Here is a 15,486-nt window from a genome sequence, read left to right as displayed (position 1 = left end):
ACCAACGGATGACGATGCATCACACGTTTGGAAGCACCGGTGTGCATGTGGGGTATATTAGTCACCCAAAAATACCAGCCCCCCACCCACCCCGTGCTCCTCCTCCCCAGCCCACTCCACCACGTGAAATCGCACGGGTTCCAAATTGAGTCTTCGCCATAAAATAAGCCATAAAAGGGGTGGCGGTACGAGGGGCGTCAGGCACTCCGCGAGGAAGGGAAATGCGTCACGGGGCAGGGGGTGTACCTTGATGCTTTCTTTTTACGCTGTGGCAGTTGCGCGTGGACATTCAAATTTATGATAATGCCATATCCCTAGTGGCCACGGGCCGGTTATCAATATTATTATATTTCCCTCGCCGTTGTTGTAATATATATAATGCACCTAGGGCGCCCGCTGATATTATTCAGTACGATAGACCGAAAAAAAGAGGGTAAACAACAGAAATAAAATAGACGACAGAAAAGGGCGGGAGGAAAATAAGGGAATTTCATAGAGCGAGAGAATTCAATAAATATGAGACCTCTGTTCTCCTGACGCTGTTGCTTCTCCCTCCCGTTGTGTAACGTATATCTGAAATACATATATACTCACGATGGATGGCTAGTTATATAACCAGATTTCCTCTTTCATATCTCTATTTCTGCGTGTGCCCTCACCATTTTTTTCTCTTCTATTTTATCGAGGAAAAAAGAAAAATCATCTGGATGAGGCACAGCTATGCAACAAAAAGAGAACATCGAGAAAGAGAGGTGAATGCGCTGTATGCACCTCTTAATCCCATCGTATATCACCCCACCGTTGGCTATCAATTTATAGGGAGTGAAACAGATTTTATGAATGCCCGAACATGCGTGTAACCTGGGTAGAAACTCCCGTTTGCACCTCTTGAATCTCGTCACAATTTAATATTACCCATTGCTCCCATCATATCCCCACAGGTTCATTAATCACATTTATTATATGAACCGAATATAGCCTTGTTTGTTATTAAAAACAATCAATCCACTTATGTGTACTACACTAAAAATTGTACAATCATTAATTTATCAAGATTAATTATTCACGATGAAAATTATATTACAATAAATAACTGGAATATTCACTGATGCATTAATACATCGCCGGGTGTTCCCCATCTCCAGTCACATATTTTCTCATGGCAAATGATATAAAGCCGTTGTTGTACAGGAGAGTCTTGTAAACTTCACTTGCTCTCGCATCTGCCCAGTCTCAACGTATCTGTGCATAGTTTATTATATATACCTATATGCGAGGTAGTGTTGGAAATATGGGAGTGAAAGGAAACTGAAGAAAAAAAAAATAAGAGAGATGGGGGTTGAACGAGTGGTGGAGAGATGAAGAGAAGACACGTTATGACTTTATAGCGCACCATACCTCGCAATTTTTTATCTCTCTTCCTCTTCTTCTTCAACACTCAACCAATCTATCCCCCACCCTTTTGTTTCATGGGTAGATTGTTGCCTGGCCTCCGGTACTTTTTGTTGCCCAATTTATAGTTGTTAGAACTTTAGGATCGGCAATATAATTCGTGCGTACGTGCTAGGTTCGTTAAAAAAAAAAAGAGAAATTCAACTGCAATGGCGCATAATCCGAGGCAAGTATATGCCAAGTTGTGATACGATGTAGGAGTCTCACGAAGTCGTGATAAAATTCTCCCTTCTCTTCTATACCACTTCACAATGTGCCACTACAGGGCCATCTAATCTATAAAGATGCCGCAATTGATTTTAATGCCTTGCATAAAACAACACTGAGGAGCTGTAAAGCTTTCCCAACTGCACCTTCTTCCTCTGTACTTGGTTACCCTTACCACGTGTATTTATAAAAGAGGCTCATATTGCACCCACAATGTTTCCTGAAATGTCCCCGTATCTTGCCGATAAAAAAAAACAGCCCCCTCATCCTCTCGTGGTCCCATAAGCCCATTGGATACAGTAAAATCCATTGAGTATCTGTTGGTTGTTATTTATTGCATATTGTTTTCCGTGACAACACTGTCCTTCACCGATTTTGCATTGAAAAACCGCTGATTTATTGGTTGGTGATGTAAATAATAGTGGTAAAACACGGTGAGTAGTCTTCGTTTTTTTAATATAATGTCAATTCATAATCGTAGTAGACAATAATAATATAATGTTGTAATGTCGATAATAATAGAATTTTTATTTTTATATTTATATTTTTATCTATATTCACATTCAAAATTATTTACAGTGGTTTTATTTCGCAGGTTTTCAATCAAGTTTTTGCCATTTTTTGTTTTTATTTCGTTTAATTTACAATCGTACGAACAACCGAGCAAAGACTTTTGTAACGCTGTACCTTAGACCCGTCCTAAATAATTTAATATTCACAAATTTTAGTATTTTTTGAGTTTGGATTTGAAGGGTTATCCAGTTCTAGTCTAGGCTATTGTGGTCTTTCCTCCATGCCGCCCACGCGTATGCTCAAGTGGTATTTTTATTAAACTCCTAATTATATACAAAAACATATCTTAACTAATTCTGTTTATATAATGATGATTTCTGCATACATAGGATTTACACGAGTGAACGAATGCACCAGCACCTAAACCACTATCTTTTACAATTTTTTTTTCTTCGTTTATCACAGATACAAATAAATCAACTTTTTCGTTATACTTTTCACTGCTCTCGACCCTCATTTTTATCGTTATAAAAAGCAATAATTTACATTTTCCAAGTTTCATTTCATCTCGAAAATTACAAGAATGATTACACAGTAATTTTTCATTAATTTACAAACACCAGAAAAATATGTCTTCATAATAAAATACCCAACCGCATTTAAAAAATTGCCCATAAAATCAAGAAAATAAGCAAAGAGTGAATAATCATTTAATCAAATTCATCCTCACACTCTTTTAAATATGATTCAGCTTAAAACTAATCGATAAATGTCCTGGAGACTGCGTGAATACAACGCAGGGCGCCAATGTCTGATCAATATAAATTTTCCCCTTAATTCTTCATTCCAAAGTTATCATTCAAATTCTCATTTTTTTTTTATTCTCTTTATCACTCTCTCCTTCTTTGATTCCCATATGGCTCACATGGGCATTCGTAATCACTGGTATGTATATTTACTCCATATTAATATATGCATAGCGTGTCTACCGAGGAGCGGGGGAAAAACCACGTGGGCGGCGACGCGCCACGACAACCCTCAGAGTACATGCCTTAAGCTACTACGGGGCTAGAATACATTTAATTTAATATCGCATCTCTCTCCTATCCTTCTTCTCTCGTGATAAACAATTAATCAAGTGTGACGGTAAATTTTTTTTCTCATATCATTTTCTCACTGCGGTTAATAATGACATATCATCCCTATACTTTTTCATCATTTATCTGTCTCGTCGCTCTTCACGGAGAGGAAAATTCAGTAAAAATTATGGAACTCGGGATTTACTTATCGATTACGAAATCGACTGGGAAATCACTGGGTTTACGGGACAGTATCGTAATTTTTCACATACGGTTCGGATAAAAACTACGCAACACTCGGGACAAATTCCATGACAATTCCCTCAAATTTCTTACAACTTCACTCCCCTCTGGAATTACGGAAAAAATATGTAATTGTTATTAAATATTTCTCTCCGTCCACGTGAATAACAGTAAAAATTCAGAGAAAAAACATCCGATAATTACGAAACTCTCGCGTCATTGTAATTGAACTATTCCTCTCCATGTGTTTGCAATCTTCATCCGGAGTTTCACAAATTTCTCTCCCTCTCCCCCTAATTTATCCTCTAATAAGTAGAATAGGGTTAAGGTAAAGCGATAGCTGCCGCGGTCGTAAGGTACGATTATTTCTTCAATTTCATCCCTTTATTAAGTCTCTATACACAATGAAATATCCTCAATTAAAATTTATATTTATTTATAATCCTTGCGACCGCCCAGCGATTGGAAACCAAGTTCTCGTCGCGGGTGCTATTTGCACTTTGCCCGACAATAAATCTTCTTTTTATCCATCATTTTTCATCATTAGATATCTCGTATTGCTCATGCGAACGAGGAGGTATGTAACAACCCTCGGAGGAAGTTGATCTAGCCTCCCCTTCCCTCCCCCTCCTCCATCATCACTCCCACTCCTATCGCCCTTGTTACGTCACTTGAAAATGCACTGCAGCACCTTTGCCACTGTCACGTATACGTAAGACGCTTTGCACTTGGTTTTTCTAGGTTTCTTCTTATCCACCCCTTCTCCCTTTCTAATCCCCCTTCAGCCTTTCGCCTCCACCATAGAGTATCACTCGATGTATGTCGGCCTCAGCATCCAACAGCTACCAAACGATTTATGGTCGCTCGGAGGTCGTGGCACTCTTCGCTTCATCTCACACCACAATCTCCGTTTTTCCTCTCATTTTTTTTTTCAACTCTACGCTTTTATTTATTTTCTCTTGTACCTCCTTATTCCAATGACTTTTCTTTTTTCTCCCGGATATTTCATTACAGTTTATGGGACACCGGTTGGATTATTGATCGGTAATATCCGCTTGTCAGTCCTTCAGAATATTCTGTAACAGATGAAAAAAAAAATCTTATTGGAATTAATCCTGGAATTTTATCGATTGTGATTGGGTTAAACTGTTGTGAATGTCGGTACACATTGTACGAAAGTAATAACATTCACAGATATTTGTCATACACATGCGTTCCAATTTTATTGTCTTTGTCATTGAATCCAGGCTGATGTCAATGTCCTATAATTTGTGTGTGCTGAAGTGCATAATTGGGGAACGTCAATTAAAAATTGATAAACTGGCAAATTTTCTCGACATTTACACTAAAATTGGTCTGAATTTTTTTAGTGTAGATCACAATGGTAAATAAGTTCAGTAGATCGGTTAAAAATCGATTTTTTCAGGTTTGGAGAGTGTTGAACGTGGATTGCATCTCTTGCAGAAATGATCTGAGTGTTGGAGTGAACTTAGTGAAATAGTGAACAGACTTATAAATGTGCCGATGATTTTTTAATCGTGTGGAGGAAAGTCCGGAGGAATTATCGACTCGCAGCACTGACTGGAACGGAGTTGGCCATTGGTGATTAATATTCAGTATCGAGAGGTAAGATCGTGAGTGTCACGCGCGCGCGTCTCGATTCGCAATTACGAACGTTGGTGGATATAAAGCCCCTTCCACCCTCTCCTCAATCTCCTCCCTTCGACGGGGGATCTCAAGGGATCTGGGGGAGAGGGGGAGATCAGGTTGAGACCGGTTTTTCAGCTGAAAGGCCAAACGGATGGTTAACTTTGTCGCCCCGACAACGCGCGCTCCAAACGTTTGTAAGTTGTAACTGCTTGTTACTAGAGCACTTACGCGTCCGGATGGCAGGATAGGCGGTCGTCGAGATATGTTTACGCAGTCACTACTCAGGTAATTACCATATTCGTCGAGACACGATGAAAGATAAGTTGCAAATAATAATTTGGCATTCCAAGGAGGGATGGTAATGCCAACTATTATCAGTAGTTTATTTTTTATTCTGTTATTGATTGGGTTGATTTTAATGGATACGGCGGTATGGGAGGGGGGAGGGGGGTGGGGCTGGAGTGACCCGGACGCGGAGAAATATCACACCCATTTCACCATGTCCATTACAGGGCCTCCCGTATATCGGACCAGCTGGGTCTAGGGGCAATGAATGCCCGCCGTCGCCTCGGGGGAGAGCCGAGACTCCGGACAGGAGAGATGGGGTCGTATCGGTTTACTCGTGGTGACGTCCCGACGCCTTTGCTGTCGCTTCAATATTCATAGATCGGCGTAGCTTCATCTTCGCATGTGGTGAAAATTATTTAGTAAATTTGAGGGTCTATCGGGGAGAGACATTTGTGAGAGATTAGAAATTGGTTGGGTAAAATTAAAATTTGGAAAATGGTCAAGACAGGGTCTTGACGATGAATTTGGGTTCAATTCTTCTTTAATGACATCTTCATATTATAGAGAGATCTCCCTCACTTCAGATCCCTTCATTTTTAGAATTTCCATGCCCTTAGATTTCATGAAAAAAAATTTAGAGAGCATTAAACATTTTGCCTGATGGACTCTCATAAATTCCACTCTTTCATCCATTTTTTTATGGATTCATTTGCCTTTTTTTTTATTATCTACCTTTAACGAGAATCCATCCATCACTGTGGGCCGTCTCTCAGTCAAATGCCACCCCCAGTTCTCCCCGTAGCCCTGAAAATCCCGTCTATTTCATCACCACAATCGAAATGCCACGGGAATTATCCTCAAAAGCACCAATCCCTAATCGATCTTGCGAGATCACTGCATGCACAAGCGTTACGTACACCAACTCCCCAATATACTCACAATTGATATATTCCTCCGTAGAATTTTGCATATACGAGTAATCGATACTTATGTATCTTTTATCTCCTACCCATTCCCCGATGATTGGCATTACACTCGAATTTCCCCGCTCGTGATCGACGCAGATATCGCAGGTCAAATTCTTCATCCCAGTGTCACGCGATCAACAGTTACAACAATGTTCACGATACCTCGAAGCCAATACTTATCCACCCCCTGATTTACCACTCCAAAGAGATTTTTCTTGACTCGAACACGTTCGAAAGGACTTCGTCCATATTTTTCGGGCTGAAGAAAAATAAAAAAAAAAACGGGTCCGCCACTTGTTGCGCGGCGAATCGTGTAATTCGTTGACGCGCCGTGTTCATCGAACCGTTAGCAAGGTAGACCTCGGCATTCGATGGTAAAAGTCCTCAGCGAAAAAAACGTCTAGTAAAAGTTGACGGAAAAAAAAAGTGAGAACTTACCCCAAAAACTTTGGACAGAGGAGAAACGACCAAATGAAGTGAGAGACTAAAAATAGTGCGAGAAGAATTCATGGAGAATCAGGAATTCAGGTATTCCTTCCTCCTCATGAGGTTTTTCACAGCATTCGTGGGACAAAGGTGTACATTGGAGTGAGTGTATCACCATACCATGGATCCCCAGGTTCTATCGTCGGTAGGATTTATTGTGGGGCACAGACATCTGCTGAGAAATCCCAGGACGACCGTTAACTGGATGTTGAGGTACTGAAGAGAACCGCAAAGACACTAGGTAGAAATTGGCCAAATTTTATGCAGATACATTAAGGAATGTCTCATAAATATCGTAAAGACAGAGAATAGTGAGGTATCCCAGTGTATCCCCCAGTGGATCTGAGAGATCCAGATGTTTGAGAGAAGTTGAAACTCATCATTCAGCACCACCCAGTCTAAATAGCAATTAAATAGCCTCTCGCTAATTGGCAATTACGAGGGTGTTGGTCAGAGTTTTTCAGCGCTATCTGGTAGCATTTTGGGATGGCAGAAACCGGCGCAGGTTACCTCCCCTTCCTTCAGCTTTAGCGGCTCTTCGTGGATGGTGCCCAAAAGTCTCTCATATATGTGCCAGAGTTGCTAAGTGGCATTATAATAAGCGAACCGTGAGGCTGAGACTGGCCACAAGGCATGTTGATGCCCCTGAGAGAGAAAGAGAAAAGAGAAAAGGGGTGTGAGGTTGAGAGCCGAGGCCTCTCTGCACACTGATCGTTTTCGAGTCGAGGTGACGACAGCGAAAACTAGTTTATTTGGGACGTGGCTATAAATTAGGATCAGATTGCCACCAGATAAGGGCATCCCGCTAACACCCGGCCTCCGAAAGGAACGTCTCGACGAGGTGGTGACCACTTCTCCGCTACTCCCTTTTTTTATTCTGGCCTTTATTCCTCCTTCTGACCTCACTCCTTCCAGCAAAGTAAACAGTTCCCAAACGTTCTGAATTGTATTTTTCTCAGGGATAACTTTTCTTCACTCCCTCCGATTTTTTATTTCTCATTCGATCGTTGAATTATTATTTTTCGACGACGAGTGACTATTATGAGACACCAATGAACCGTCAGAACTAGGCACTTACTTTTGATTTATCCTTCCCTGTGTTTGTACAGTTTGGATTAATACCGTGGGTGTGGGAAGGATTCACTGAGTCACTTGACACTAAATACGACAGCTCGAGGTGTGTTCGAGTCACAGTGAGGTTACTAGAAGATGTTTTGCTAGTGAAATTCTCTACGTTGAGAAACAGCTACAGGAGAGAGTCCAGTGATTCCATTCACTGATCAAAATCTCTGTTCATTTGTCAATGTCACGGAGGTGGCGATAGCATTTCTCAGATATCTGATGTGTGTGTGTGTGTGAGAGAGATGCTGTGGTTGGCCATACGCTAGTCAATATCAAAACCCGTTTTTTTTAATGCTTATTATTTTTGTGATGCCTTCGAAGGATTGACTATTTCCAACGGACAATGCTACCATCCCTGATGAATATTAATTCTTATCAATTGTCAGAGTGGAAAAGGTGGGTGATGTGATTTCACTGTAGAGCTTGCAAATGTGATTATAATTTTGAATAATGGAATCTTGTATTTTCGATCTATTAACGTCATTGTCTCTTATCTACTGGTAAAAGTGGATTGTAGAATGCTACGGTAGTTGTTTTGTGGTGTTCGGTCGTTAGTTATGATTGGTGAGACCGAGGGGGGGGGGAAGAGGGGGAAATTTATGAGTCTGGCGCGTGCGAGGGTTATGAATCAAACCTGGCAAATTTGTATCAACTAAAAATTCGTATTTTACATTTAATAGCTGAAGCTGTCAGTGATTATGCCACACTGAGTCTGAGAAATATTGCGTATTTGATAATGTTGCGATAAACTCACCTGAATAACAAGCAAATGCTGATAGTGACCTGAGAATTCAGAGACAGCGGTTTAAACTGGTGATACGAAACCACTGGCCATTGACTGGGATCTGTAAATGATGAACGGTAATGAAGGATGTCAAATGTAAATGATTTATCGTAACTCACCCTTTGTAGAAGGGTTTGAAAGCTGTGGTTGCCTCCGTTGGTGGAAGACTGGCAGTCGTTTGTTGGTGAAGGACGGATGTCTGATTGCCAGATGAGAAGTCCTTGTGGGGTGAGCTCTGTAAGCGAGCACCAAAGGACGATGTACTGCTTGCTGAGCCAGAACTTGAGGATAGATAACCACTACTAGCTGCCAAACCACTTTGATAATGACTCGTTGTACCGTTGCTATTGGCCGTTGTACTGCCACCAGGGCAATATGCACCCGGTGGTCCCTGGATCACGCCGTTGGGTGTTGTTACTTTCATATTGGGAGGTGTTTGTGGTGGCGTGTCCGTCCCAACCTCGGGAAACCCCGCAGCTGCTGATGATGATGCACTTGATGTCGAGCCAGACGATGAATTTGGATTGTAATGGAGTTGTCCACCGGACGATGAACTCAAAAAACCACCGTATCTTGTTACAGCATTGGAATAAGGTGCTGTTGCTGCAGATGATGGACTCATTGATGCAGCTGAAGGTAGGGCAAAATTACCAAGACCACCGCCACCCCCGGAGCCCAGCCAGGGTTGCTGTGAGTGTTGATGATGTGATTGACTGGTGAGATGATGCTGGGGTGTCTGTTGTGGATGACCCTGAGGTTGATGGCTGTAGTGCTGTTGATGATTCAGATACGCTTGATGATGTGGGTGGGAGGGAGGTGGTGGGGTTTTGCAGGCTGCTGTATCAGCTAGTGACCAAATTTTCGGTTTTGTTGCTGGAATTGGTACACCACCAGCTTGACAATCAGCTTTAACACCCTCGTCCTTCAGATGATCTTCATTTATGTAGCCCTGATGATGATGACTGTGATGGTGTTGGGGCATGTGGTGGAAAGACATCTCTCGGCTTCGTGGATCGTCCTCGAGATCTAGATCATCATCGTCCTCCAGATCTTTTTCATGCTGCATGTGTTCAGCCTTCACATGCCTCATGGGTTCTAAATTCAATAATGAAAAAGAAAAAGAACAACATGAAGTGACGCGTGTCATGTAGAGCTTTAACATGTATCGACACAACGATCGACTTGTCGACCCCTTGAAAATCTCGAGATACACTCTGTACACAGTATATTGAAGTAGGAAGAGGGTAGGGGGGAAACGATAAGCCAAAATCCCCAGGCTCGTTAATTATTGGATATGAGGGTGGAGTTTGGGGTAGTGCTCGTGAAGCTCCCGCGTGGCAATATTGCCGTTAATGGTTTATAGTCCCTGGTGTGAAAGTGAGACGCGCGTATGCGTGTCATTGCAGGGGAGAGATTGGGGGATGCTGGAAGCGTTGAAAAAAAAAAGCACAGTATGCCCTGAAGGAGGAGAAGAAAAAAAAATGTACTCGGGAGAAAAAGACAGCGAATAAGTGTGAGTGGGAAAAATGGGGAGGTGAGTGCGAGTAAGAGATGGTTTCCCTTGCCCTCATAGAGTTAAGCCGTAAGGGATGCTGTGAAAAAAAGGGGGAGCGAAGCCTGCAACCACTTTGGGGAGCGCGAGAGATTTCGTATCCCCTCGGGATGGTGAATCTCTCTCCCTTTCTCTCGCTCTTTCGTTGATATTTTTTTTTTCAACTTCTTTTATATCCCTTGGCGCCCCTTGCACTCTGGAAAAGAGCCGTCCTGTCCGTCTGGCAGGGCGTCCAGCCAGCTAGTCAGTCAGGGGTGAGAATTTCATTAAGAGCTTCGAATGAGTTAGCAGAGGGGTTTAGTTGATGGGTCGTCAAGCGATAATTCCCCAAAGCGCATACTCACTGTGGGCAACTTATCAACTCTCTCTGTTACTCCTGTATATAATTCCAATAATGTGCGTAAGTGGGAGAGAGAGAGAAAGGAATGATGGGCCAAAGAGTTTTGTGGGCTCTTTCATCGAGGGGTAGGGATTTGAAACTCCACCAAACCCTTATAAAAGGGAACCTTATGGCCCAACTAAACAGATACTCCCAGTGAGTCCACAAGTGGCTCTTTAACTTCTGACCCCCATCCACTTTATCACCGATTAATCGTACAATTTATATCAATTAATGTATCTATCAAATATTGCACCATTCTTAGTTCAATTTAATTGGCTTTTTTTTAATTGATATCCACATGTGGCACTATCTGCGGTGATACTGTGGTAATGGTTTGGCATTGAGAGCCATCCTCTCCCCCTCTCTCTTTAGCCATTCGTCTCACCGCGGCCACCGATACATCACTGGTCGCTTGTACCAGTGTATCCAAAGGATCTATATACACAATATATATCCCACGGTGTATGGACTCTCTCGTTTTACTGTATAGTCCAATGGACTGACTAGTCTGGCCCAATGGCCGCACCCTCGCACATTCCCCTGGACTTGCTGCCTCACGTTACACCAGTTACTGTAGGCACATCATACAAACCTCCAGTTGCCCAGGATGGCCAACGGAAGTGAGTTGCATAAGGTGGTGGACAAGGGGCAGGAAGGTACATAGAACCAGAGGGAGTGGAAACGCAAAGGGGTTAGAAGCAAACCCAAAGGCCATTAATCTCTTCGCGCGGCAACCCACAACCCGTCACTGTGTTTACCCACATGTGAACCATTATCCCCGCCTCTGCGATACATCCAGAGTACCAAAGGACTTCAGCTATTTTCACCCCCTACCAGTCCAACCCCTACCTATCTACTGACCCCCGAAATTCATTGCAAATTTGGAATCTCACTGTGGGAGACGGAGATTGGACTGTGGCTTTACAACTTTCGGGGTTCAGGACTGATAATTGGCTTATCTTTTACCGCTAGAGGCTGCGGGAATGGCGTACTAAACTTCTGGACTAATTAGGTGATTTTTTTAAGCGATGAGAAATTTTGTAATGGGAGAAAAGAAAGGTCCGATTAAAATTACCGAGGGTGAGGTAGAAAGGATGGAATGATGAGTAAATAGTACACAGGGGGTTCCGTAATTTTTATCAGGCCCTTCGGAATTTTTATCGGACCCTTGGACTATCGCTTCTTGATTTTTCATTTTCAGGGATAAAAATTGAATTGGCCTCCCCCATTAGAAATGTTATAGTCTCCTCTGTTCACGTCTCTCGCGATCTCCAAATTCATTAGAACTTTGAAAATTTCTCTGCGCAAGACAGATTGGACTGTGGCCTGACAAGTTTGAGTTTCCAGAATTGAAAATTGGCTTATCATTTCCCATTAGAGGCCTTAGGAATAGTATCCAAACTTTCCTACCAAGTTGCTTGTAAAATTTACTTACCATTATCCTCCAAACTTCGTCTGGCATCATCACCAACTCTATCCACTCGATTGTCACTGCTCATGTCATCCTTGTCCTTATTATCCTCTGAATCAGTGAGTACAGCATCATCATCATCATCAGTTTTATTTTTCGGCTCCCACGTCATTTTATTTTCCTTCTTGAGTCTTCTTCTTGCATTGGCAAACCACGTTGATACTTGGGTGAGTGTCATTTTAGTTATAATAGCGAGCATAATTTTTTCACCCTTCGTTGGATACGGATTTTTCTTGTGTTCATTTAACCAGGCTTTTAGGGTCGCCGTTGATTCTCTCGTTGCGTTCTTTCGACGAGCTGCGAGATCGTAACCAGCCCCATAACTGGAAAGGACAACCGGAATATTTTACTCAAATGTTTTAACACATAAATTTTTTTATTACACTTTTTTGTTTTTTATTACAGTGTAAAATAGAAACTTGTCAACAGCGTCTCGTTTGTCTTTCAAACCCCTCATTACACAAACCGGTTTCAAATATACATATTATCGGTGGTTAAACTTTACCTTCTGTCGTATTATTTTTGTTAACAATGTAGTTGACATGTTTTCCAGGGTCGAAAATACGAAAAACCGGTTGATTATTCATTTGAATTATTCATGTTAGAACATGGAATTTTTTAATTCGCCACTTACGAGAATTAATAAGGACAAATCCACCCCTGATAACATATTTTTCATTTTTCGATGCGTACTTTATATTTGCGATTTACGGGAAGAAAAGCTTTATAATCAACTGGCAACTAATCACTTTTCGTTGTTCAAATTACTCTGACAAGACGATATCTCATCCGTATTTTATCATGATTTCTAGAGGAGGGTTCCGTTATGCCTTCCAGCGTAAAAGGACAGAAGTTAATTTTCGTGTACACTAAGAGAACCGATTTGACAGTTTTTTTCTGAGATACAAGTTTTCAAATAGCGCTTATTCTTTTCCATTATATATTTTTTAACATTACATTTTTCCCTCTGAATATTTCCAAAAAGTGTTAGAAGTCACTGGTGACAACTTTCCGCAACATTATTTTCTCATAACAAATCCCTTTCAGAATTTGTTTTCCCCCTTTCATCTTATCAATATTCCCCACCCTCTCCCCTCATTATTCTCTCTCCACCCCAACTAGAGTATCTATCAAAGACGTGAAAATCAACCCCTTTCAAGACTATTCCCCCTAAAACCCACCCATCTTCTACCCAACCCCCAATATTTATTAAATATTCCAAAGTATACACTTTACCCCACTTACTAATAACCCCCAAAACGGGGGTTATTTTATTCCCCAAGACGAGAAAGCCGAACCAGTGAGTTGATACTCCCGTACCATTTATCGTGGGGATGAAATACTTCTCGAGATATACTTTTCCAGAGGAATTTATTTCCTTCAGTTTCGAGTCCCTGAAAACTCCCACATTCGTTCTTCACCGAACCGTACAATTCCCCATGGATTTTCGAGAGTCTGGTAGACTAGTGTACCCTCATCCCCTATCTCCCTCCTCCCTTCGCTGGTGTGTGCATCGCACAGTGGAAACACGCCCTGTTCGTACAGCCCTTGCCTATAGAGACGACATCCTACTATAAGAGGGGAACACTGAGGGTGATACGCCGGCAAATATATACGGAGAATAAAACACCCTGCGGTGCTGTGGTGGTATAGCGCCGTGATTCCATCGAGGCTGGCACTCACTCTCGTCGTAATGGCGATTCGATCGATCCCCCTTCTCCCACCCCCTCCCCTCACTCCCTTTCTCGCTGTTCAATCCCTCACCCATCCCTGACTGTATTATAGCTAACGTACGCTGTATATACAGTGGAGTGGAGGCTAGTGGAAGCTAAAATACCCATCCAAGATTTTGTAGGGTAGCTGGAGTAGCCTCATAAGGGTGCAACGACCCATACTGTGACCCTGGAATTACCTCTCTCCCTAATTCAATTTTTTTTCCCGGCCATTTCGGTCAATTGAGTGGAATAATTGAAATCATAAAGTAATGGCTCATGTTAGTGAGGTCAGAGTTGGTCATGAATCGCGGACAGGAGGAAGTAAATTTTTTGAAGTTACGGAGTTTCGGTAACTCGTGGGTCTGATGGGCGCAGTAGAGGAAAATGTACGTACACAGACAAAATGGGCGGTTTTGAAAGAGGAAAATCGGTGGAGGGAAATTGGCAGAAAAAAGGTCGAGTCATTGGTAAGTAGATTTACCGGATGGAGACTCGAGATCAAGAATAATATGGGGGAGTGGGGTGTGAGCCCGTGTGAAAAAGTAATTTTTGCGAGAGAGGGGATTCTGCATTAATTGAAGGCTCCAAAGTGCAGTAACTAATTTTTTTCAGTGAGAGACAAGGTTCGAGGAATAATATATGAAAGGTATGAAATACTGAATATGTCGAACATTAATTTTCCAGAAAGTCAGGAAGTGAGTCGCGTTGTCAGATATTTTTTTGTTCCGTAAATGGTGGCACAATAATAAAATCCCCACTGTTCTTAGATTTTTCTTTCTACAGTAATTTGCGATAAAAATCACCGTAAATAATGGTTACATAAACGTAATTTACGATTCGGTATTCATAAACTACGCTCAAAATCCCCGTAAATTACATATCTGATTTCGTTTCCATAAACTACTATTTTTCAGTATTTTACGTTCACTTATCCGTAATTAACGACACAGAAGCAAAGTTATTTTAACCATAAAATACAATGTTGTTTTAACAATTGCGTATAAGTGAGTTGTAGGGTAAGTTTCTATAAAGATATTTATTTACGATTTCTTGAGCGTAAAATACCCTCAGTGGAAAGTAAAACTTGTTTATTGGGGCATTATTTGCGTTAAAAATTTCGGTATACAGAATGACTGAATATTTATTTATTTTGACAACATCTAAAGGTCTCTGCGTGTTAGATTTTGTTCTATTGTACACATCGGTACAAATGTTTATATCCACCGTTTTACGACTTCAGCAATTTGTTGTTCTTCGAGTATATGATTATTTTGTCAAAGATAATATTGTATTCCATACACAGGAAATAGAATTTGTGAATAAAGATACCATTCTGTTAACTAAAATATAATATTCACATGAGTAGAAAGAAGTGTGAAGGGAATACCAGCGTCTGACCATGAATTACCGAATCTACTGGCCATTCAATTTATTACTTGGGTTATTTAAGAACAGATTTATTAATTCTTTACATCAAAAAATCATGTAAAAATATTCAACAGTGAAAAATCCGATCCAAACATCTGTAATATTTTTACCTACAATAAAAACTTGAAAACTACCAAGAAAAATAT

At 41.3% G+C, this 15,486-nt stretch overlaps 1 protein-coding gene across 3 annotated transcripts in view; it reads right to left on the bottom strand.

The window, feature by feature from the left end:
- Positions 1–2,098: 2,098 nt before the first annotated feature.
- LOC135167747 (homeobox protein araucan-like) overlaps positions 2,099–15,486 on the bottom strand; it is a 47,711-nt gene continuing 34,323 nt past the window's right edge. For all 3 annotated transcript variants that reach the window (XM_064131259.1, XM_064131260.1, XM_064131261.1), the window contains exons 4-7: positions 12,162–12,520; positions 8,912–9,887; positions 8,763–8,853; positions 2,099–4,570 (exon numbers count right to left, since the gene is read on the bottom strand). In XM_064131259.1, coding sequence (XP_063987329.1) covers positions 8,814–8,853; positions 8,912–9,887; positions 12,162–12,520 — 1,375 coding nt within the window. In that variant the 3' untranslated portion in view covers positions 2,099–4,570; positions 8,763–8,813. The remainder of the gene's footprint in view (positions 4,571–8,762; positions 8,854–8,911; positions 9,888–12,161; positions 12,521–15,486) is intronic.

The sequence above is a fragment of the Diachasmimorpha longicaudata genome, chromosome 11 (genome assembly GCF_034640455.1).
Source record: "Diachasmimorpha longicaudata isolate KC_UGA_2023 chromosome 11, iyDiaLong2, whole genome shotgun sequence".
Taxonomy (NCBI): Eukaryota; Metazoa; Arthropoda; class Insecta; order Hymenoptera; family Braconidae; genus Diachasmimorpha; species Diachasmimorpha longicaudata.
The sequence above is the reverse complement of the archived record's forward strand: the minus strand, read 5'-3'. Positions and strand labels throughout refer to the sequence as shown.